The 16,269-nt window shown below is 41.8% G+C and overlaps 1 protein-coding gene across 1 annotated transcript in view; it reads right to left on the bottom strand.

The window, feature by feature from the left end:
* The window catches only part of wdfy4 (WDFY family member 4), a 277,951-nt gene that overhangs the window by 183,083 nt on the left and 78,599 nt on the right, over positions 1-16,269 (bottom strand). Inside the window, exons 26-32 of the mRNA XM_048563720.2 lie at positions 15,655-15,816; positions 12,781-12,872; positions 12,582-12,678; positions 12,284-12,489; positions 9,599-9,768; positions 6,073-6,213; positions 372-545 (exon numbers count right to left, since the gene is read on the bottom strand). Of these exons, the coding sequence (XP_048419677.1) occupies positions 372-545; positions 6,073-6,213; positions 9,599-9,768; positions 12,284-12,489; positions 12,582-12,678; positions 12,781-12,872; positions 15,655-15,816 (1,042 nt within the window). The remainder of the gene's footprint in view (positions 1-371; positions 546-6,072; positions 6,214-9,598; positions 9,769-12,283; positions 12,490-12,581; positions 12,679-12,780; positions 12,873-15,654; positions 15,817-16,269) is intronic.

Below are 16,269 nucleotides of genomic sequence, written 5' to 3'. Positions count from 1 at the left end.
CTAACCTACACATTCCTGGGCACTACGGGCAATTTGGCATGGCCAATCGACATAACCTGCACATCTTTGGACTGTGGGAGGAAACTGGAGCACCCGAAGAAAACCCACGCAGACACAGGGAGAGTGTGCAAACTCTGCACAGACCTGAGGGTGGAATCGAACCCGGGGTCCCTGGGGCTCTGAGGCAGCAGTGTCTCAGTGGTTAGCCCCACGCAGCCCATTCTACAGTAAAACCCTGCATGATTGGCTGGCACGGTGGCAGGAAATTTAAGTGCTTCAAAATGCAATCAGGCACATTTTCACACCAGCGTGAGGAAACTCATCAAAAGTTCATTGCAGCAAAGTTGCTAAACTCCATTGACACTACATACCATGTAGCAGGGTGATTCAGCCATAGGGAAACCAACTGCTGCCAGGCTATGAAGAAACTCTGGTGACCTCCACAAAGGCTCATCCGGGATCATGTAGTAGACCAGGCAAAAGAACTGCATCACACTGCCAGGATAAGTGACCTCCCACGAGTTATCTGTATCTGCAGAGATTGGCTAAGAACAGCAACAATCCAATTATTGACCAATTTTGAACTTTAAACTTGCATAACAATCAGCTTTAAGCATCTTGCGGCTGGTCAGCATGGCAGTTTAGTAATTCTGAAATACTGCGGACAAAACCGCAGCTAAAGCTGTGACAAACATAGACAAAGGAGAAGCAAAGGGAAAGAACAGTAAGGTCAATTCAGAGATGGTCCAGGTCAACATTCAAGAGAGAAGATAAAGGGAGGAGCTATTGAGGGACAAAGAAGAAAATTAACTGGCGCAGAGACAAAGGAAAAACACCCAAAATAAAGCAAATAATTAACTCAGACAAGTAAAACAAGACAGCATTGATTCAAATCAGTGAAACGTAAACTTAAAACAGCAACTAGAACCAACTTCTTTACAGAATGGATGACTGATACTTGGAATACCAAAATCAGGAGAATCTAAATGTTAATCTTTTGTTTGAATATTGGGAACATTCAAGAATAGGAAAAGAAATAGGCCATTCAGCCCCTTGAGCCTGCTCCACCATTAAAACACACCAGGGTTGATCATCTACCTCTTTGTCACTTCGCTGCACCTTTGATGTCTTTAATATCTAGAAATATGTCTATTTTTTCTTAAATGCACTCAATAACCAAACTTATGCTGGGCTATGGTTAGAAAAGTCCAAATTTCCTTCACCCTCTGAGTGAAGACATTCCTCCTCAAACTAGTATTAAATGACCAACCCCTTATAGGGAGACTGTGTCCCCATGCTTTAGCCACTCCAGCCAGCCGAATCAAACATCCTTCCTGCATCTACCCTGTTCAGCCCTTAAAGAATTTTGTGTACTTCAACAGGACAACAAGCTTCAATGGGAGGAACATCTTGTCTTCACTGAGATGCTGAGTTGCAAGAACATTCTGAAAACAAGAAGACACTGGAGATCACAGTGGGTCAGGCAGTATTCACAAAGAGACAGCAAGTTAACATTGTAGTCTAGATGACTCTTCATCAGAGCTGCCTGTGAATACAGTCTTTGCGCTTGCTAAATTGAGTAAATTGCAAGGAATACAAGATACAAAATTAAATTATGGGCTGGTAATCCAAAACCCTGGACCAAAGATTCAAAGACTTGAGATCAAATCTCACCATGGCAACAGGGTAATTAAGTTCAGTTAATTAAATAAGTCTGCAGTGAAAACCTAGTATTGGCTATGGTGACTGTGCAACTACTAGATTATCACAAAACTCCATCAGGTTTACTGATTTTCTTCATGAGATCAATCATCTTGGCCAAGGACAATGTAGCAAACAATTCATTGCCCTCTGAAATAACCTGACAAGGCCATTCAGTTGTATTCAAGAAGTGACTCACCATCTCCTCAAGGGCACTTGAGGGATGGGTGAGAACATTGCCAATGATTCTCATGTCTAGTGGAAAAAAAATCAAACAGCCTGTGCAGAGAGAGGAGCCCCTGCATATCTTTGTTAGATTCAAATAAACTGCAGATGTTAGAATCCAAGGTAGACAAACAGGAGGCTGGAAGAACACAGCAGGCCAGGCGGCATCAGGAGGAAAAGAGCAGTCAACATTTCGGGTATTACCCTTCTTCAGGGCAGAATGTGGGGCTAGGAGGAACTGCAAAATTTGGGGGGTGCTGGCATGGAGAAGGGGTGGAGGCAGAATGGTGGTGCTAGGTGGACAATGCTCATAGGTACCAGAATATGGTTGGTGGCTGGAAGGGAGGGTCAGAAGGTAGAATGGAAGGGAGGAGGTGGGGATGGAAGGGGAGCTGGGGCATGAGTGGCAACATTATTTGAAATTGGAGAACTCAATGTTGAGTCCTCTGGGCTGTAGGGTGCACAGGCGGAAGATCCCTTCACCGCTCCTTAGTTTACACCACACTGGCCATCAACCACTCCAACCTGACCGCTACCTTCCTCTGTAACCATAGAAGATGCAACTCCTGCCCACACACCACCTCCATCACCTCCATCCAGGGCCCTACACAGCCCTTCGAAGTGAGACAGAGCTTCACCTGCATCTCCTCCAACCTAGTCTGTTGTTCCAGGGCTCTCGATGTGGTCTTCTCCATGTGGGTGAGACCAAACATAGACTAGGTGACCATTTTGCTGAGCTTCACCTGGCCCATAACGGCCAGCCTAGCCTCCCAGTCACTGCCCATTTCAACTCACCATCCCACTCCCCTTCCGACATGTCCGTCCTCGGCCTCCTCCAGTGTCTCAGTGATTCAGAACACAAATTTGAGGAGCAACGCGTTATCTTCCGCCTGGCCAACCTACAGCCTGCAGGACTTAACATTGAGTTCTCTAATTTCAAATAATCTTGTCAGCCATCCCCCAGCTCCCCTTCTCTTCCATCCCACTTTCTGACCCTCCCTTCCAGCCACCAACTGGGTTCATCCCTCCCATCGACTAACCAGGTCGTACCTACCACTAGTGTCCATCCATCACAACCATTCAGCCTCTACCCCTTCTTCACGCACCCACCAACCGGTTCCTGGTACCTACGACCAGTGTCCACCTATCACCACCATTCCAACTCCACACCTCCCCCACCCGCCCGCCCCTCCCACCAAGATTTTGCAGCTCCCCATCCCCCCACATCCAGTCCTGAAGCAGGGTAACACCCGAAACATTGACTGCTCCTGTTCTCCAGATGCTGCCTGGCCTGTTGTGTTCCTCCTGTTTGTCTGCCCTTAAACCTTTGCCTAGTGACCTTTACACATGCCAGCAAGATTCACGAATCCTTATTATTTGTTAAAGTATGGCATTATGCATGACTCCTGCAGTAACAAAAGTTCCAGTTGTAAATGTTACTCAGCACTAATCAAGTTTTAACATTATGTAAACCCCCTGAAATGCATTTTCCTTTCTGATGTTCCAAACGGTCTTAGGATCATCGAGTCACACAGCACAGAAAAGATCCTTCAGTCCACCCAGTCCATGCCAATCAGATCTCCCAAACTAAACTAGTCCCAGCCATCTGCTCCTGGCCCATATCCCCCCAAACCTTTCTTATTCATATACTTCTTCAATTGTCTTTTGAACGATGTAATTGTACCCCAAGCAGTAATCCACCACATTTTACAGAATCAGCATTTCCTTACAAAGTATTTGAAGCACAGCTTTGTCATGGAGCTAAACATTTCAAAAACTCCATGACCCTCTGTAAAAATAATACTTGAGAGTCTACAAAAGATTTTTGAACTTCACAACCAATTCTAGGATAAAACCTGCTTCACTCTACAATAGCAAGGACTAAACTACCTCCCATGCTTGTAAGAAAATCAAGCAATCATTATCTGCCAACTAAATAGGTTTATCGTGATTATGGTTTTTAAAATCTCGCTTAACTAATTCCTCTGGGATTGCATTTCCTTTTGTTGCTGGAAATGACTTCGTTCTTGTAGGAGATACAAATATTGACCTTTTGAACCACTGAGTTCTCTGTACATACAGCAGTTTACTTACCACAGGAAGTGGTAGATGTGGGTTCAGTTACAACATTTAGACAGGTACTTGAATAAGAAAGGTTTAGTGGGATTTGGGCCAAGCGCAGGCAAATGGGACTAGTTCAGTTTGGAAAACCTGCAGTACAGAGCAGTTTGACCAAAGGGTCTGTTTCGTGTTGTATGGCTCTCTGACTGTTTTACTGATTATGCAAACCTTGCAGAGATTCTTCACTGTAGCCAACTATCGAATATCATTTGTAAACATGATAAGCTATTTACAGTAAACAAAATTAAGAACAACCAAATACTCTGGGAGTCTTTGAAGCACAAAGCCATCTCTTCGAAGTAACTAATTCAAATCTGTAAAACTCTCATTTGTCCAAAGATGTTCGTATTGTTAATCATACATTATTATTATCATAAAGAGTTGCCATTTCAATAAACACTTCTGGTTTCCCCAAAATTGTTCACGCCCTACGAAGTGAAACTAGAAGTGAACTCTAGTTATTTATTTATCTGATCAAGCCATTCTAGTTGCTTCAAATTAACATCAGATTTCGCCCACAAACATCATAATTTTAGCTGAAACGCTTTAACCCCTTGTACCCTAAATAGGCAATGGGTAAAGACAGCAATAATCAAAATGAAATTTCCTAGAAACAGATTTGAAAGGACTTGACAAATGGAGAGTGTGGAAAAGCATAAGCCGAGGAAGGAAAGAACAAACTATAATTCAAACAAGTGGTCTACCTTTTTTTTAAGCATTGTTAATTAACAGCAATGTCGACATGCTGATTCTTTAAATAGTTAACTGGTTTCACAAATAACTTGCAGCAGTCTTGGTTATATGAAGTAGCTTGAGACCCTAACGGTTAAATGTACTCCCAAATCACTAGTCAGCTGCACAATGGTTTCAGTGAAGGGTCCTTTCTAATACAGAATTAGCTGAATTACGTTCAGTAGTAACTGATGCACAAAAAGCTCAGCATTCCTGGAACAGGGAGGAAAAATTCCACCTGGCTTCCCGTCTGTTACTGCTTTCAAGTAACTGCCTCTGAAGGGTGTATCTGTGAGGAACTGAGTGATACAGGGTCAGATACAAGGATTGGCTACTCAAACTGGATGGCAATATAACAGAACTCCAACCATGTCAACTCTCACACACATTCAGACATTCAACTCCATCTATTTGTGACTTCTTCAGGAAATATTACTTCATAATGATTGCACTGCATTGTACTTGAACATCACCCAGAGATTCTTCTGCAGATATTCCATAAAGCCCAAGACCTGAAGTTTTCTGGGAATCACTACAAAGGCAAATCCTTTTGCTTTGTTATGTATAGGCTGGGACTTTTTTCACTGGATCGTAGGAGGTTAAGGGCAGGCCAGGGGTGGGTGTTGGTGGGGAGCCTTATGGAGGTTTATAAAATCATGCCGGACATAAATAAGGTGAATAACAAAGACTTTTTCCTAAAAGTGGGACAGTTCAAAACTAGAGGGCATAAGTTTAAGGTGAGACCAGAAAAATTTAAAAAGAACATGAGGTGCAACTTTTTTTTAAAAACACAGAGCACGGTTAGTGTATGGAATGAATTGCCGCAGGAAGTGGTAGATGCAGGCACAGCTACAAGGTTCAGAAGACGTTTGGAGTACTGTGTGAATAGGAATGTTTTGGAGGGATATGGGCCAAATGCAGATAGGTGGGGCTAGTTTAGTTTGGGAACATGGTCGGCGTGGGTTGGTTCCATGCTGTATGATTCTATTGCTGGACTTTTCCATAATTTACCAATAACAGCAATGACTTAAGACATTGAGGACCTGGCAGTAGATCTACAAGGCTTCACTGCTTTTGAGGGGTCTGTCCTATTGGGAGTACCAATTGGAGCAACCTTCCTCTGTACACCAGGATTTGCTACATGTCTACCAGAGTTATACTGAGAGGTGAACCACTAGAGGTGATGCAAAGACAGAATGTGTATCTGTGGTACTGTGCTTGCAAAGAGGCAGTGTTTGTGTTTCACTGCCCAACATTGGAAAGCACATTTCAAAATCAAGTACATTGTCTCACCTTGCTTAATGTAGCTCTCACCATCTCCAGCAAAACCAAAGCAGCTTCAGTACACAATCCATTCGGGATTTTGACAGACTTTTCGCACTGATTTGATTTCACTTGCTCAAGAAGCCAAGTAATCATCATGTCAAGGTCCATCTGGAAAATACAATTCATGCTTTTAAACACCTGATGGCTTTTCATTCACTAAGGGCATGTCATGAACTACTGTTTAAACACTGCACCTCATCTTCCATGCACTTCACTTTTCTTTTTAAAATTGACAGGTTTATTCATGTTCACGTCTGAAACATTCCAAGATTGCTCATTGAAGTCAGTCATGGCACGGAGGAGACCTGGATGTTCTGAGTTGTCTCCCCCTTCTCACTCAATTGGTTTGACACTTTAGTAGATTTTCATGACACATATTTTAACAGAACTTCGACCAGAAATACTCCTATAATTTGTAAAACATTTTTCACGCAGGCAAATTAGCAAAATTAAGGATCCAGACCAAATCCTTGTGAAAGTTGGAATTTAAGAGTCAGTAAATTATTCATTTAATATTAACATTCTACACACATTCAGGTATGGCACTAAAGCCATTCCCCATATATGTCATATCAAACTGCTTTACAATATGATTTCAGTAGCCAAATTTTAGGTCCACTGATGGTGAGCTGATGGGGATCATGTTGCTACAAAAATACATAAAGCTGCATATTGTCAATCAATTGTTCCACTGTTTCATCTTGATCAGACTTTCTTATATAATTATGCACGGCAGTGTCGAACATATAAATGCACCTTGTTCCACCCTGCTGTGAATCACATGTTATTGTTCTGCTTCACGAAAGCCATATTCAGTAATTATACACATTCACGTATTCTCCACAACTTCCAGCTGTCACTCATTGTTCTTACACTCAGTTATAAACACAATTCCTGTCTCCATGACCTTCAACTATGCTGGCAGGACTTTTCTGGTTGTGCAGGCTCAATCATCTCTAAAATCTCTTGCATCACCAAACACGCTACATGCATGTCACCATGATGATAATTCAGGTTTTAGGGGGATGCCAAAATAAATGGCATTTGCTAACAGTACCACTGGACCAGGACAACAATGAGTACCAAGATCCGAAGTTGGCACTCATTCTCACTATCATACCACAGCAGGACTGACAGAATACCACGAGACTTTAATACCCTCAAACTCTAATCCATCAATAACATGAGGAATCAAGTCCAAATATTTGTATTTACCATTGTACTAGACCTAAAGTAACATTAGCCAGCTAGCAAAATACCATTACAGATATGTTTCTATAAAAACAGGAACTATGTGGCCATGCCCATATCTGTAATAATTGTCCAAGAATTCCTTAGAAAAGTCTCTACATAATGGGACAGCAAAGGTCCGTTTGATCTCTTCAATGTATACAGAATGTAGTATCATAAAGCTCTCATGTTCAAAACTTTCAATCAAATATGCCACTGGATAATCAGCTTGGTTAATAGAGGAACAGATTCCTTCAGCATTGGTTTGTCTTTTTGCCACAGTCCATTGACAGAATGACAGTTCTGTAGCACCAAAAGTATATAGTGAGAAGCTTTCACTTTTATTAAAAGAAAGGTTTTGGTGAACAACAAGCGGTAGAAAGGAACAGCAGGCAGGTGGACTTTTTTTCAGAATTCACTGATGAAATATCCCTTATTTCCCAGTTTTATCAAATAGAGCTCACATTTTATTTTCAACTTCAGTTCAGTGTTGGACTTTTCACCACTGAATTAGGAGGTGACAGATTCAAACCTTACTCCGAAGGTTTGTGTACGTGATCTAGAGTGAAATTCCCATGCAGGACTTTTCTGATTAGTGACTCATGGACCATGAATACCATGAGCTGGAACATCAATTATGCCCATCTCTGGATGCCCTTCAGAAGCCTTCATAACCCATTGTGGTCTATTTGTTATAGGTATACGCACAAAGCTCGTAGGAAGGGAGTTCCAGGGTTTTAGAGTCATAAAGTCATACAGCATAGAAACAGACCCTTCAGTCCAATCAGTCCATGCCAATCGTAATCTGAAGTAAACTAGTCCCAGCTGCCTGTGCTTGGCCATATCCCTCCAACATTTCTTTTTCATACACTTATCCAAATGTCTTTTAAATGTTGTAACTGTACCTGCCTCTACCACTTCCTCTGGAAGCTCATTCTACATACGAACCACTCTATGTTAAAAAAAATTGTCCCCAGGTCTTTTTTTTAATCTTTCTCCTCTAATGTTAAAGATATGCCCCCTCGTCTTAAAAACCCTAAAGCTAGGGAAAAGACACCTACCATTCAGCTTATCCATATACTTTTGATTTTATAAACCTTCATAAAAGTCACCCTTCAACCTCTTCTGCTCCAGCAAACAAAATCTTTCCTTACAACTCTAACGCACCCTTGCCAGGAACATCCTGGTAAATTTCGATTGAAGCCTCTTCAGCTTAATAATACCCTTCCTATAACAGGGCAACCAGAACTGGACACAGTGCTCCAGAGGAGGCCTGACCAACACTTTGTATAACCTCAATATAATGTCCTATACTCAAAAGATCTGAACAATGAAGGCAAAAGTGCTAGGGAAACGGGAACTGCAGATGCTGGAGAATCCAAGATAACAAAGTGTGGAGCTGGGTGAACACAGCAGGCCAAGCAGCGTCTCAGGAGCACAAAAGCTGATGTTTCGGGCCTAGACCCTTCACTGAGGGGGAATGGGGAGGGGGTTCTGGAATAAATAGGGAGAGGGGGGAGGAGGACCGAAGATGGAGAAAAAAGAAGATAGGTGGATAGGAGAGTGGAGGTAGGGAGGGGATAGGTCAGTCCAGGGAAGACGGACAGGTCAAGGAGGTGGGATGACTTATCCCCTCCCTACCTCCTCACCTATACTCTCCTCTCCACCTATTTTCTTTTCTCTCCATCTTCAGTCTGCCTCCCCCTCTCTCCCTATTTATTCCAGAACCCTCTCCCCATCCCCCTCTCTGATGAAGGGTCTAGGCCCGAAACGTCAGCTTTTGTGCTCCTGAGATGCTGCTGGGCCTGCTGTGTTCATCCAGCTCCACACTTTATTATCAAGGCAAACGTGCTAAATGCCTTCTTAACCACCCTATCTCTATGTGGCACAAACTTCAAAGAATTATGTACCCGAACCCCTAGCTCTCCCTGTTCTTTTAATTACATAACTCTTGCCCTTGTTTGTTTTATCAAAATGCAATACCCCACATTTATCCAAATTAAATTTCGTCTCGTGACAGTGAAGAAACAAAGATATATTTCCAAGTCAGGATGGTAAGTAGCTTGGCGGGGAACCTGCAGGTGATGGTGTTTCCATGGAGTGCTTTCAAACATAGAAAATTAATGTTTATTTGCTCTATCTCTCTCAAAACAGTGTGCTGATTTATATTTCAGCAAGTATAGCGAAGTATTAAAGTGAGTTAATCCTGCAGTTACAACAGTACAACAGCCTGGTCGATTTTGTAGAATTAGTAAATCCTTACCTTGGAATCCTCTGGCATCTTATCAATTGGTTTCTGTAAAACCAATGCAGCCAGGAGCAGGTACAGCTCAGGTATGGCAACATGATGGCTCAAAAATATCTGCATTATTTCAAATCCAGGAACTAAATACGGTGTCTGGCTGCAGGCCTGGGGTCGAGATTTGATATTGTCTGTAACAAAGGAGAAATTGACCAGGATACATTTCAGCATTCTAAGTACTGCATAACACCTTTGATCATTTCAGTATGGTGTTGCAAACAACTGTTTGCATTTACAGTAAAGCAACAAAATTAAATGTTGTATTAGCAACTGGGCGACTGGATGACAAACACCATTAAGATTCTACAGTAGTATTATTGAGTCTGCAGAGAAAAAGTGGGGAGATGTGGGCCTAGGCAAAAATTCACCTTCTATGAGATAATACAGGCATGATGGCTAGAATGACCTCTCTATGCTGCTAGCTTCTAACACTTCCTTCATCTGCTTAAAACACGATCTGGCTCCGATTTTTAGTGTGATTTTATAAAAGTGTCCATAATATGCACTAGGCAGCAAGGCTTTTCTCAATGACCTTATTGGTAAAGAGTCCTGGCTGCTGAGTTTCGGAACAGTTTCAGAGTAAACATCCGATAGGTTCAATCACAAATGTGACCTAATCTCAGCCAGAGCCAATTTTGAATGCTCACACTGAACTCACCAATATTGGATTTAAGGTGGGAGAAGCAGGATGTGGAGGAGCCTGAGCATTCATCCAATGTAATATCGCTATTGAGTAAGTGCTGGAATTAATATGCCTGGAAATCAGATGGTTAGGCTCCACTGTAATTTATTTAAGCCTATTGACACCTACTCTGCTAGGACTGAGTGTGTGCAACTGCTGAGTGAGAAAGTCAAAATTATTACTTTGTATAATCTGAGTTTAGCTCAACTCAGTTTGTGCTTTGTAGCTGGTGGCACGGTGGCTCAGTGGTTAGCACTGCAGCCTGACAGCGCTAGGGACCCGGGTTCGATTCCAGCCTCGGGCAACTGACTGTGTGGAGTTTGCACATTCTCCCCGTGTCTGCGTGGGTTTCCTCCGGTTTCCTCCCACAGTCCAAAGATGTGCAGGCTAGGTGGATTGACCATGCTAAATTGCCCATAGCGTTCAGGGGTGTGTGGGTTATAGGGGGATGGGTGTGGGTGGGATGCTCCAAAGGGCGGTGTGGACTTGTTGGGCCAAAGGCCCTGTTTCCACACTGTGGGGAATCTAAGCTAAACACAGGTTGTAGTCACTAGCCTTAAGCAGGGTTTGTTTCTCCCAAGGGTTCCAAAGAAACAGCAGTATTGTCAGGAACCAGCAGAAAATGGAGACTGAGACTTTGATAGATCCTCTGTGCTGGGAGCAAATAAATTTATCCAGCAAACTCAGTTCAACAAGGAGTGAGTATGTGCCTCCATTGGATAGGAAAGTCTACATCTTTATCTTGTACAAATCTAACTTAGCCCAATTTATTTTGTTGTTGGCATTAAACTGAAGTCTGCAGTTTAACCTGTAGCTGCAGGTTTGGGCAGGGAGGTTCCACGGAAGTTAAGGACTGTATCAAATTGAAAGAAAGTAAAAAGAAACAATGTGGCAAGGATTTGTAGGAAGCTGGATGATTGGGAAAATTTAGAAAATCAACAAATGAAACTTTAGCCTTTGTATAATTGGGAACAGAATGTAAAACTAAGGAAGTCTTGTTAAAACTACACACAGCAATTGTCAGGCCACACACAGAATGCAGCAAGTAGTTCCTTGGTCTCCTTATCTCAGGAATTGTAGGCAGCCGGATAAGGTTTACTAAGCTGACATCAGATATGGAGCGATTTTCTTATGAGGAGAAGTAGAGTTGGTTGAGGAGCTGATGTTTATATAAAAGATAAAGTTGGCTTAGTCCAGAGGACAACTGTCTTATTGGAGAGACATAACAGGTGGTGGTTTAACCTGAGGTCACCTACCTCAGTAATGGGGAAAGGTGGAGCCATCATGGTAACTTCAGCCAGTGTGGGAATTGAAGGACATCACTTTGCACCACAAACCATCCATCCAGCCCATTGATTAAGAGAAAGTAAGTAATCAGGAGGGTTAGGCTTTGTGGTGTGTAATAAAACTCAGACTGGACAAGAATATGAGGTCTCCGACTGACCAGCATTCATCCTCTGGTGTTTAATAGCAAGCCAGAGGAGACAATCCCCTATCCTTTCTTTTTTCTCTGGCCCCACTGTCCCTGACAACACTGAAAATGTTTCCCCTTCAAGCATTTAAACAATTCCCTTTTGAAAGTCAGTATCGACTCAATAACTCTTGCTGTTTAATAAAAAATAATTCTCCTCATTTTGCTTCTGGTTCGCTTGCGAACTGCCATCAATTCAGTCTTTAATTTTGCCTTTATTTTTGAAATGTGAACTATCTTTAATGACCAGTTGTAGCAAGCTGACATAATGGCTGTACGTATCACTAGGCTTGAACTTGAAGCATCGCCAGAGAGATAGAACAAAGCAAAGCTTTTGGAGCAGGCAGACATATAAAAAGTTTTCAAGTGACAAAATCATACAGACTCAAAATTTATTGAGCCATAAAATGGGTGGAAGGAAAGGAGTATATATGAGAAATATGATTTGTAGGCAGAAGATGAAAGCTCCAGTCTTACATACATTAAAACATACCCATTAGGATATTGCACTCTGCAGTACTGTTCTCCAACCATACATTTGCTAGCATGCCATCTCTGAACTTGACCAACAGTACTGGATTGTACAGGAAGTGGAGCAGTAGTCTTGTACTCAAGGTTACAGTGGTCGGGTGAAGATGAGCTTGCATGAAAAGCAAGAACCAGTCAGGCCCCAGCGAAGTAAACATTTTCTCTTGATCTCTGACAGAAACATTTTTTTTAATTAAAAAGAAGCATTTTTCATTTTGCAAGAAAACTATATAAAAATGAAAGGAGAGCGAGAAAGTACCTACTTAGAATTTTGATTAAGGTAACGGGAACACACATCAAGCAGCATTCTCAACAATTGGTTTCTTAGCCATATGGTCCTTCCAGGTACATGATGTATGACTTCAAATAACAAAAGAAATTAAAAGTAAGACCGATCAGGTTTAGTATTTGTGGGAAATGCATCTGGAAAATTATTTTCTTAAATAAGTTAAAAAGACCCACCGTCTATTGATGTATCAGAAACTCTTTCAAGTGAAATTAATTTTTCATTCATGGAAGCTGGAGGCAAAGTGTAAGTAAGGAATAATCCAATCCTTCAACAGAGAACATTAAATATTTCAATAGTAATCAACCTTCAAATATGTCTCTAATTATACCATAATGTTTCATTATAATTTATGTCAGTCATTTTAAATGGCAGCCATGAAATTATGTCATCGCTTCATGTTTCCTGAAACAGGCCATCGTTGCCACATTGTCCATATATAAATTCGAAAGAAATAAACAAAGTAAAATAACTATAAATGCTAGATAATGAAGAGAATCTAGTTTTAAAAATATACTTGTTCTTGGAGTGTTGTGTGGCACTTGGTATTGATTCCCAATCTTGAGGTATCCCGTAGGAGGTTGAGACATGACTTTATAGAAGTTTATAAAATCATGAGGAATACAGATAGGGTTAATGGCAGGTGTCTTTTCCCGATGATGGGGGATTTCAAGACTAGGGGCATATTTTTAAGGTGAGAGAGATTGAAAAAAGACATCAGCGGCAAATCTTTTTACACAGAGGGTGGTTCATGTAACATGAGAACATGAGAACTAGGAGCAGGAGCAGGCCACCTGGCCCCTCGAGCCTGCCCCGCCATTTAATAAGATCATGGCTGATCTTTTTGAGACTCAGCTCCACTTACCTACCCACTCATCATAACCTTTAATTCCTTTACTGTTCAAAAATTTAACTAGCCTTGCCTTAAAAACATTCAGTGAGGTAGCTTCAACCGCTTCACTGGGCAGGGAATTCCACAGATTCACAACCCTTTGGGTGAAGAAGTTCCTACTGATCTTAGTCCTAAATCTGTTTCCCTTTATTTTGAGGTGATACCCTTTAGTCCTAGTTTCACCTGTTGGAGGAAACAACCTCCCTGCCTCCACCTTATCTATTCCCTTCATAATCTTATATGTTTCTACAAGATCTCCCCTCATTCTCCTGAATTCCAATGAGTATAATCCCAGCCAACTCAGTCTCTCCTCATAATCCAACCCTCTCAACTCTGGAATCAACAGAGTGAATCTTCTCTGCACCCCCTCCAGTGCTAGTATATCTCTTCTCAAGTAAGGAGACCAAAACTGCACACAGTACTCCAGGTGTGGCCTCACCAGGATCCTATACAGCTGCAGCATAGCCTCCCCGTTTTTAAACTCCATCCCTCAAGCAATTGCAGACAAAATTCCATTTGCCTTTTTAATCACCTGCTGCACTACAATCCCACCTTCAGCGATTCATGCACAAGGACACCCAAGTCCCTCTGCACAGCAGCGTGCTGTTATTCCTACCAAAATGGATGATCTCACACTTACCAACATTGTACTCCATCTGCCAGACTTCTGCCCACTCATTTAGACTATCTATATCCCTCTGCAGACTTTCAGTATCTTCTGCACACTTTGCTCTACCACTAACCTTAGTGTCATCTGCAAATTTTGACACATCACACTTAATGCCCAACTCCAAATTAACTATGTAAATTGTAAACAACTGCGGTCCCAACACTGATCCCTGAGGCACTCCACTAGCCACTGACCACCAACCAGAAAAACACCCATTTACCCCTACTGTTTGCTTTCTACTGGTCAACCAATTCTCTATCCATGCTAATACATTACCTGTAATACTATGCAACTTTATCTTATGTGGCAGCCTTTGGTGTGGCACCTTGTCAAATGCCTTCTGGAAATCCAGATACACCACATCCACAGGTTCCCCATTGTCCACCATGCAAGTAATGTCTTCAAAGAATTCCACCAAATTAGCTAAACATGACCTACCCTTCATGAACCCAGGCTGGGTGTTCCGAATGGGACAATTTATATCCAGATGTCTTGCTTTTTCTTCCTTAATCATAGATTCAAGCATTTTTCCCACTACCGAAGGTAAGCTGACTGGCCTATAGTTACCAAGATAATAAAGCGTGGAGCTGGATGAACACAGCAGGCCAAGCAGCATCTTAGGAGCACAAAAGCTTATGTTTCAGGCCCAGACCCTTCACCTGCTTTTTGTCTACTTCCTTTTTTAAACAATAGCATCACATTGGCTGTTTTCTAATCTGCGGGAACCACCTCAGAGTTCACTGAATTTTGGTAAATAATTGCTGGTGCATTTGCTATTTCCCCATCACCTCTTAGTATGTTGAATGAACTTCCTGAGGAAGTGGTAGATGTGGGCACAGTTACAAGTTTAAAAGACATTTGGATAAATACATGAATAGCAAAGGTATGGGCCAGGAGCAGGCAGGCAGGGTCAGTTTAGTTTGGGATTATGATCGGCATGGACCACTTGGACTGATGGATGTGTTTCCATGCTAAATGAATAAATTTGCAAAAGCATAACTACCTCAAAAAATGGCCAGATTGTTTGAAATTTACTCTCCTAATCTGCCACAATGAGATTATGAAGGTGTGACCTGTGGATTGCTCGTCCAATACCATAAACGATAGGTATTGCACATTCAATGCAACTGCACAAATGAGTCAGCAATTGAATGAGAAAACTGGTCAATATCCAATGAAAGGCCGTTCATCAATTTGGAACCCACTTGAAACATCAATTGAATCCTTGAATCTTAAAAGTTGTTAGATATCTTTATGTCTCCACTCAGAAGGGATGGGATCACCGTTAAAATCCTTCATCATGATTTAAAACCAAATGCAGCAATTCCTCTTCAGAGCCTGCATGCATTAGCAAATAGTTACTTTAGTGTATTCATCTGCTCTTGGGAATTGGTGAAAGATAAAAACAAGAAACGGAAAGCAATTTCATCAATTTGCCAATGGTGCATATACACCGGGATTTTGTAAAATCACCACATACAACATTACCTTAGGAGATCTGCTGTGGTAAAGTAACTTTTCAGCAACTCTGCAAGGATGGTGCAGATGACATGAACCTTTGACCTGGTATTATTGGGGTCATTCAGCAGAAAGACAAGTCTCGGTATCAACTGAAGTCTGTGCATGACTTCAGCATTGTGACATCCATCACTGTGGGAGAAAGATAATAGCACAGAGGTGATCATTTACACGACACAATCTGAACTAACAAAGGAGAGCTGGTGGCCCGACTTGGCAACTCATAGATATTACTGACCACTTAGTCACAATGCAGGATAAAGAAGCAATCCTTTGCGGCTCCTCATCAAGAAATGTTTGTCAGAGACACATTAAGATGGCTCACAGAAGTGGGGTGGATAGTGGTGGGGGTGGGGGGGGAGGAAAAAGCATTGTAAAAGGAGACAAAAGAAGGATAAAAATTAAAATGTCACATTTCTAGCAAAGCATTCACATTCCATCAATGCTCCCATAAAGTCTCTCCCAGTTGGACAGTAATGAAAGAAAGTTCAAAAACACTATTGGCAATATTTTTAAGTTCAAAATCAAACAAACAATGGATTTAATCATTTGGCCACATACAGGAGTAATGCTTTCCCATAATGG

The sequence above is a fragment of the Stegostoma tigrinum genome, chromosome 37 (genome assembly GCF_030684315.1).
Source record: "Stegostoma tigrinum isolate sSteTig4 chromosome 37, sSteTig4.hap1, whole genome shotgun sequence".
In the NCBI taxonomy this organism is placed as follows: domain Eukaryota; kingdom Metazoa; phylum Chordata; class Chondrichthyes; order Orectolobiformes; family Stegostomatidae; genus Stegostoma; species Stegostoma tigrinum.
This window is presented reverse-complemented; position numbering and strand designations above follow the sequence as displayed.